At 50.6% G+C, this 9179-nt stretch overlaps 1 protein-coding gene across 9 annotated transcripts in view; it reads right to left on the bottom strand.

Annotated features, from left to right (window-relative positions):
• Positions 1–9179, bottom strand: part of herc2 (HECT and RLD domain containing E3 ubiquitin protein ligase 2) — a 39039-nt gene that overhangs the window by 29101 nt on the left and 759 nt on the right. For all 9 annotated transcript variants that reach the window (XM_078108717.1, XM_078108716.1, XM_040183417.2 and 6 more), the window contains exons 2-12: positions 7287–7393; positions 5890–5983; positions 5641–5772; positions 3975–4197; positions 3147–3247; positions 2066–2207; positions 1871–1975; positions 1603–1774; positions 759–932; positions 324–512; positions 50–201 (exon numbers count right to left, since the gene is read on the bottom strand). In XM_078108717.1, the coding sequence (XP_077964843.1) occupies positions 50–201; positions 324–512; positions 759–932; positions 1603–1774; positions 1871–1975; positions 2066–2207; positions 3147–3247; positions 3975–4197; positions 5641–5772; positions 5890–5983; positions 7287–7358 (1556 nt within the window). In that variant the 5' untranslated portion in view covers positions 7359–7393. The remainder of the gene's footprint in view (positions 1–49; positions 202–323; positions 513–758; positions 933–1602; positions 1775–1870; positions 1976–2065; positions 2208–3146; positions 3248–3974; positions 4198–5640; positions 5773–5889; positions 5984–7286; positions 7394–9179) is intronic.

Consider the following 9179-nt stretch of genomic DNA (forward strand, 5'->3'; position numbering starts at 1 on the left):
CTGCGATGTCACGATTACTTCCAGCTGCGTTTCCCTTGTGGTTTCTTACGTGGTGTCCCCGTGTCCGAGGCGTCCTCCGTCTCCGCACCCCCACGAGAACACCTCCCCGTTGGAGGACAGGGCCAAGTAGTGCTGCCCGTCGGGGTGAGCGGCGAGCTTCACCACCTTCCTGGAGCTCAGCCCGTTGATCAGAATCGGAGCCTGAAAGGCGCACGACACAGAGACTCTCAGCGCCGGCGACGTTTTCCATCGCCGGCGCTGAGAGTCTCGCGGATTGTGACTGCGCGATGGCACGCCGATAAACAGAAAGCACCGGAACTGACCAGGGTCGTGCTCTTGTAGTTCTGGGTGTAAACGGCGCCGGTGCGGGACAGGATGAGGAAGCCCTTCTCCGAACAGACGAGCTGCGCGACCCCGAGGCCGGACAGGTCTTTGCAGTGGACGGGCCCGTTCAGGTTGGCGTAAAGCTTCCAGCCCAACAGGCCCCAACCAATCACCTCCTGCAAGGTGCCCTGTGACGCAAAGAGACAGTCACTCCTCCGGCCCACAGAGGCCTGTGAGAAGACGACTTCTAACCATTGAATTGTTTACTTCTGGAAGTTATTTTCCAGACCTACAATATTTGTTTATTAATGTATTTTCTGCATGTTTAATGGTAGTTATACTGGTTAATCTTTTGGCCGTAACCAAGGAAGGAATCATCATCATCGTCGTCGTCATCGTCCTACATCCGTGAGACAACTACTCATCTGCGTCACCTTGTGTGAGGTGGGGGAGTTGCAGTGTGGAGGGCAGCAGGGAGAAGCCAGGCGGTCCAGGTGAGCCATGATCACCACGGCAGTTTGCCGCAGGTCGATGGCCAGGTCGTTGTCCTGAGGCAAGGTCAGGTAGCGCAGGAAGCTCTCGTTGGGACTCATCTGGGCCGTGAGGATCTGAAAAAACGAAACACGGCAATCGACAGAAAAGGGCTCGTTAGCTTGGAGAAGCCAGTGGGGGAATAAAAACGGAGCGCGTTAAAAGAAACGCATCGCACGAGGCAACGATGTCATCGTGCTGCCCTCGGTTGCTTCCATCTCTCAAATGCATTTGGTGTTCAGAGAGTGGAGCAACGGATCAAAGCTCCGCAGATGAAGATTGGGAGAAAACATCACTCTTTTTTTGCCACCGATACTTATTACTGATTATCATTGATTATTTATATTGCCTTCTTGCTTTGTTTGGTTTGATTCTGGCCGCTTGTCTGGCATCCTGATCTAGTAGTAAGAAGTTAAACATCCCATAATTCAACTCTAAATCTATATTCTATTAATGTGAAAACATCAAACTGCTGGATTTATTTATTAACTTTAAGTTTCTAAGAAAACTACATCTTACAGGATTACATGTGAATGCGTGATGATAATGATCATTTACAACACAAATTTGAACGCATCGTAATGTAACTGAACTGAACCCTTAGCGATGCTGCTAATGTTGCTGCTAACGGTGCTGCTAACGTTGCTAACTCTCCTCCTGTTGATCTAAACACTGATTGGTTGTTCATATTCTGTTACATCACTACGTCCAACTGTTCCGGGAGGAGGTGGGGGGGGGCATTCTCACCTCAGCCTCCTCCTCGGGAACGGGCTCCTCCTTGGTGCTGTGGATGTTGTGGAAGCGCTGCAGGAGGGGCAGCAGGGGGGCGCTGGTCCCCTGGGTGGAGCGCTCGTTGTCCATCTCTCTGGTGCCGCTCTCCCACAGGCGGAGCAGCAGCAGGACCGCAGCCAGCAGCTGACTGGACAACACGCGGGAAAGACACAGGGGTGAGCGGAGAGGGCTCCACCTGCAGCGGGGCCCGAGGGGGGGGAGGGGGGGGGGGGGTTATGGTTACCTGAGGGTTCCCCTCTGCACGGCCAGCTCCAGCAGGATGGCGAGGGCGAGGTGCTGGTCCTGGAGGGGAATGTTTCCTTTGGTGCTGGCGCTGCCGTGCACGTCCCTGATCACAAGAGGAACGGGAGAATCCCAAACCCGTCTTACAACGTCGAAGAAACGAGCGAACGACAAGAAAAATCCCTTAAGAACGAACCCGAGGAACTTGGTGGCCCTCTCGACCACTTCCAGCCACACCGAGGACACGGTCCCCTCGTCGAACAGCGTGGCTTCGGGCAGCGCTCGCAGCGCGCCCAGAGACTCCTGCAGCAGCTCGCTGCAGAGGTCCGCGTCATCTCCTGGGAAACACATACCCCCCCACACAGTATAAACACAGGGGCCACAAGAACCATCAAGCTCACCATCTGCCAAAACCTGTGAATTTATTGCATCATAATCTAGTAAAACGTTGTGAATCTTCATTTGAAAGTAAAGTAAAAAGTTGTGGTAGTTTGTCACTTAATTCTTTGCCTCAGCAGCTGATGGACTAGAAGTGAATAAACCATCCACCTCTCCAACCAACCAACGTTATGCAAGTCTTATAACATGTATATAGTTTCCAGTTTACAATAATATATGTAATGTATTGAGAAATTGCCAATGGGAACTGATAAAAAAAATGATACAGCTGCAAGAAAGGGCATAGTGACACTTTGGGTGGAAATTTGGGTGAAAAAAGGAAACTTACTAACTGACTTAGGAAATCTGGAGTTCGTTCTGCTTGAATAATAAAGTCTCAACTAAGCATGAATTCACCGACAACGAGCGCCGAGCAACGCGTGTCCAGTCCGATGAAATCGTCCTCAAAAACAGGTTTCTAGGACTGGAACATGTGATCATTCAGTAGGTGAAAGAAAACACTGAGGAACACAGACACTCGAAGGACGGGCGGCTTAACTGTCCGTCTCAGTGTGTGTGTGTGTCACGTTACAGGGAGACTCTTTATTCCCACCCGGTCCCAGAGGACACCCGGCTCTCCAGCTCGCATCAGCGCACTGAAACGGCATCTGTACTCGACAAGCTAACAACGGAGGGACATTTACACAGACGCTGTCCCTTTAACTGAGATACAATCGCACCGTGTAACATCAATATCATGCAGGAGATTACTTTGATAAATCTAATGAAAATGCAACTCCGTGGTCCTTTTGAGGTGCGCGTGTGTGAGCAGTAGAACGAGTCTCCTCCTCCAGAAATGTTGTGTTGTTTACTCGGAGCACGCCCGCCTGTGTTCCTACCTGACCTCCAGGCTCGGCGCAGGAAGGCGAAGGCGAAGGAGAGAGCCGCCCGGGAGCCGACGCGGGCCAGACCTTCGACCCCTTTACTGGCCGGACGAGGGCTGCAAACGCACAAACAAAACCACGCAGGGGTGAACACAGGGAGCACTTGTGTGTGCGCTGGAGAGGCCTCTGTGAGGAGAAGCCAGCTGCAGGGTTTAACGGCTCCTCTGCACTGCCGCTGCAGCGGTAAACGGAACGGTTCACATTCTCAAATAGTTTGCAGGATGTTCAACCATGTTTCTTTATAATTCCATTGTAGAGCTTTAAGTTTGCGGTTAATAACAGCCGCCTCGTCACTTGAACAAAGCTTAAGCTCGCAGCACCCTGGGAGGTCTGACCACAGGGGGACGGAACGCCACGAGCCACCTTCCCCTGCGGCGAGAGGCCCGGCTGCCGCTAAGAGGTTTAGGAATATTTTAGGCTGATTGTGAAACTGCTGCCTCGGGCAAACGTTCATTGAATAGTGGCGTCTTTGTATCGAGCAGCCCGATCCGAAAGGGAAGCATCGCTCGGCCTCTGGCCGGGATCGCCAGGCAGTCACGTGACTGAGCGCCGCGCTCACACCGGTCAGACGCTCTGGACCCTTCGCCCTCCGTGCTGTGAGGCGCCGGCGCTCCACAATCCAGACCTGCGCTGGGACTCGTTCCGTGAACTTTCCTTCCCAGTCGCCCTCCCTCAGCTTTCTTCCTTGTTACCCCCCCCCTCCAGTTCGTCCTTCCTTTGAGGGAGACAGGTTTGTTATTCTGTGACCAATGGAATAGAATCCCCATCTTGCTGCCCCGGTACCTCTTGTTGTCGGCGGCGGGCAGGGGGGGGCTGGGCGGCTCCTTCCAGTGGACCTCGTACTTCTCCTCCATCATGCTGTGGCTCAGCGAGATGAGGTAGCGCTCCATGATGAGCAGGCGCCGGCGAAGGCGCTGGGCCGACAGCGTGCTTTTGGCCATCTGGGCCGAGAGCTTCTGCTGGTCGTCAACCAGCACCAGCAGGCAGTCCTTCAGCTCGCTCTCATCTACACACACACACACACACACCGGGGAGAACACAATCATCAAACACAACTCACACAACTACTGAATTGTTTAAAATACTCAAATACTTTACTAATACTACATTTGACCTGCATCAAACAGTTGGAAGCTTCATTCAGAACGTTGACATTTGAAATCTTTCACTCTTTTTGGCCGTTGTGTTAAGCAGATATTTTTTCAAAGATCAAGATAATATACGTAGAATTCGGTTTGTTCTGTTAAATTAATATATTTAACTCATTTTAACTCAGTTTTCATGATACACCAGACGTCTGTATAGAAGGATCTGTGCGGTTCGGTTTGAAATAAAGAATGGATTTTTAAGAGGCGGCACATTGATGCCGGATGTTAATGCGCTGCATGATATATATAATAACTGTGTGTGCGTATGTGTGAATGGAGCAGCGCTGCAGGAAAGATGAGATGAGCCAAAATAGCGGATGAGAGGTCCAGTTGAGCTCCGTGTAAGCCAGACTGTCCCGAGCTCGGGTCAGCTGTGCTCGGCTGTCACAGCAGGTCTGACTGTTTATCGTACATCAGGAGAGCAGGTTGTGCAAGAGAGCCGCCGGCTGATAACCTCTGGGTAAAATATCCCCTGAAAGAGAAAAAAGGATTTCCCTCTGCGGAGAATCAGAGCTCATCTGTCACTTCGGGATCCTGATTAACAACCAGGACTCTTTTCTTTTTGATGTTGGAAGGTTCTCGTGTTAACAGTGTGTGTGCGAGAGGTTAAATCGCTGTTTTTGTAAATGGAGTCTGGTTTGTAGAGAATAAAAGGTAACAGCTCCTGTCTGTGAGAAAGGTAAAGCGGTGAATAGGTTCTAAATATAACATTCACTATAGCGGATATAGTGACTAAAATAAATCACTATCTACTGTAGTGAAACACTGAACCTGGCGCAGCGAGTAGGAAGGGGCCCGTGTCCCCGTAGACCCTCCTCCCAGCACCCCCTTATCTCCCACCGCCAGGACACTGTCCCACCCGGGGGGGGGGGGGACACAGCCCTCGGCTGGCGATTACTCCCCGACGGGTAAAAATAACCACTCGGACCTGCAGACGGGCGACTCCTCGTTTCGAGAGTTTTCCGCGTCTCACGCGCCAGAAAAACACGAGCACGTCAGCGGGGTCGCGACGGACACGAGGGCGATAAACGGAGAGGGCGCCCGCGTGCTCCGCCTCATCGTATCTCTCGTCAACATTTGAGTGTTGTGAAACCTTTCTGCGGTCGGCACGGTATTAATTACCCTACTGGGAAACAGACGGGAGTAAAATAACAGGAGAGCGGTGCAGCGTTGCTGGCGACGCCCCCCCCCCCTCCCTATCCCCACCCCCCTCCGCTAGGGAAGACTTCAACATACACGAATAATAAAGCAGTAGTATAGTAGCAGTAGCAGTAGTAGTAGTATAGTTGCAGCAGTCTCACCTGGCTGCCGGCCCCAGTCCCACGTCTCGATGATGGAGAGGTGCGCCGACGTCGACGTCCCCTCCTCCTCTTTCTTCTCTTTGTCGTTGGGCTCATCTTTCTTCGGAGCTCCAAAGCAGTCGGTGCAATCCTCTGAAATGATCGGGGGGGAAAGTGACATTCCGCTCAAGCAGCGAGGACGAGATGGCGGCGGCGACGACGACCACCCCCCCCCCGTCACAGAGCACACAGAGCGCGGCGGCGGCGTACCTGGGTGAGCGGACTCCTCCCCGTTGAACGTGATCTCCTCGTCTTTCACCATTTCGTTCCACATCTCGCAGAGTCCCTCCGGAGAGAAGGCCCGCTGCGGCAGCAAGCGAGCAAACGCACAAATCAGCACCGCACATGTGAAAGAGTCACACTTTGCTCTGATCGCACATTCTGATCCCCGTGGGACGGCTGCGCCGGGCCTGATTTAGTGGTACTTTGTCGCTGGTGCATTTTCTCTTCCCATTATCATGAAATAAATCCGTCTTATTTCTGTGTATTTTAATCCTCTTTGAGGCGTCTTTCTCTGGCAGAAAAGCGCCCACGGCGCTCTAAAGAACGGCATCGTCCACGTGCTTCTCGTCATCTATCCATTCGTTGTCTGAGACGATAAAACCTCAACGTTGAGTCTCCGTTTCCACAGACGGGCTTTTATTTCTCGTTGCTGCATAAAGTCTGTCTGACAAATAAAGCTCAGGCTGCACAGAGACCCCAAACAAACTTCTCCTCCATTAACTAAAGCAACTTAAATGGCACCTTTATAAAAGGTTCCAACATTTTCAGCCATTTGGGGGGGGAAGGAAAGAAAACACTGCTATGAGAAGTTCAAATGTCTGGAGCCAACGCAACTTCCTCCACCTGCAGGAATCTGAAAAACCCGCCGAGAAATCAAACAGCCTCAATCACAGAGAGAGAAACAGCTGCTTTGTTGTCACCGAGGACACGAGTGCTGCAAGTGATCCGGGCCTTCATCCCAGTTGCTTCACTTCACGAAAAAAGAACACTCACACGAGGAAAGCTGACTCTTTGCTTTCAAGGATCCAACGTCTCGAAAATGTCAAAAACAAGTCAGCTCACAGATGACACCGGACACCTCAGACGGCTCCTACGGCAGGAAAACTCTTTCCCAATTCTAGATTCCAGTCCGGAGCAGACGGCTCCTTTCGTAGGAGGAGACGCTGGATCCTGAGTGCTCATAATTACAACCAACATGGAGATGTTTTCACAACACAGATCCCTTTCTTTCCCTAAATGACTTTCCCCCTAAGTGACTGTAACATTGTGGGCTTTATCTCTTTGCACAACACAGAAAAAACAATAATCATCCGTGAAAACGGCCTGAGGCAGTCGGCGGATGAGTGCGAGGTGATCCGTTGTGTCGGGTTCGTCCGGCTCTTACCTGCACAGTATTTTGGATGCAATAAACAGCTGCTTCCTACCAGATGCAACACAATCAGACTGAGAACTTTTTAGAAACAAAAATAACTTCTAAAAGAAACTGAGAACTACAACGTGCAAAAAATGTGATCTTTCAACAGAAGGAAAGATGAAAAATAGGGTCAAACTTCTCATCTGAGAAAGCATTTAGTTTTTTTAATACTTTAATATGAAAAACACACCTGCAGGTCTATCTTCAGCCATTTGTCGTGAAACCTCAGCTGAGCGTCGAGGGCAAAAGACGGAGGAGGCATCTTCCCCTCTTCTCCTGGCTGCAGACGCAGCCGACCTGCAGCAGAAAGAGAAGAAGGCGATGAGCACCGTACGTTCCCCGTACGACACGTTCCCCATACGAGACACGTTCCCCATACGAGACACGTTCCCCATACGAGACACGTTCCCCATACGAGACACGTTCCCCATACGAGACACGTTCCCCATACGAGACACGTTCCCCATACGAGACACGTTCCCCATACGAGACACGTTCCCCATACGAGACACGTTCCCCATACGAGACACGTTCCCCATACGAGACACGTTCCCCATACGAGACACGTTCCCCATACGAGACAGGTTCCCCATACGAGACAGGTTCCCCATACGAGACAGGTTCCCCATACGAGACAGGTTCCCCATACGAGACAGGTTCCCCATACGAGACAGGTTCCCCATACGAGACAGGTTCCCCATACGAGACAGGTTCCCCATACGACAGGTTCCCCATACGACAGGTTCCCCATACGACAGGTTCCCCATACGACAGGTTCCCCATACGACAGGTTCCCCATACGACAGGTTCCCCATACGACACGTTCCCCATACGACACGTTCCCCATACGACACGTTCCCCATACGACACGTTCCCCATACGACACGTTCCCCATACGACACGTTCCCCATACGACACGTTCCCCATGACACACGTTCCCCATGACACACGTTCCCCATGAGACACGTACGTTCCCCATACGACACACGTTCCCCATGAGACACGTTCCCCATACGACACGTTCCCCATACGACACGTTCCCCATACGACACGTTCCCCATACGACACGTTCCCCATACGACACGTTCACCATGAGACACGTTCACCATGAGACACGTTCACCATGAGACACGTTCACCATGAGACACGTTCACCATGAGACACGTTCACCATGAGACACGTTCACCATGAGACACGTTCACCATGAGACACGTTCACCATGAGACACGTTCACCATACGACATGTTCACCGTGTCACGATGACGTAAATCTAACAGCATCGACATTGTAAACACGGATTCTTATGGTTTGGGCTCCATGTCGCTCAGTCCTGCGTTATAGGACTCTTATGAAGGAGTGAGGCTCCTTTGCTGCGGACCTGGAAGTTGTCAGATCTAAAACAATCCACTGGGACAACAGATAAATTATGTGAACAAGGAGAAGATGACAATGAATCACACGTCCTTTTCATTTATTAAAGAATAATCTGCGCACACAGAAATGTTTTGGTGCACCAACACAATAGAATGGTTGTAATAATAATAATAATAATACAAAATAAGAACCAAATGGGGTTAACTTATTTGCTGTGATTAAGTGGTAATCACACAGTCTTTTTCTGATTAAGCCGATTGCCCACTGATGATGAAGCAGATATTCATATATTTGCATTAATAAAAACGAGGCATCGTCGGTTAAACTTCTCCATAGTGTTCACATATACATTAAAGTTTGTACATATTTCTGATAACGCAACGCTCACGTAGCCGGCAAAACACCGATTCATTGATTACACACAAATGGAAAGTCTTCATCAACCAGCAATGAATCGTTTCATGTTAAAAATGTCCCGGGGTACGTTGACTTTATTAGAAAAGGCAGTTTTAAACATATCGGATGAAGCGGACGAAACTAACGTTGCCTCGGATTAGTGAACAATATCACCGCGGTCAACAAACACCATCACCGACATGTAAACACGTCCGCTCTTCACTTCAACGTAAGTAACTAACGTGATCGTTCCATCCACGGCGAGCTGCTCTGGGTGTTTGAAGGAAGGTTACACTAAATACCGTCTGCTCAC

This window comes from Gasterosteus aculeatus, chromosome 8, assembly GCF_964276395.1.
Source record: "Gasterosteus aculeatus chromosome 8, fGasAcu3.hap1.1, whole genome shotgun sequence".
Taxonomy (NCBI): Eukaryota; Metazoa; Chordata; class Actinopteri; order Perciformes; family Gasterosteidae; genus Gasterosteus; species Gasterosteus aculeatus.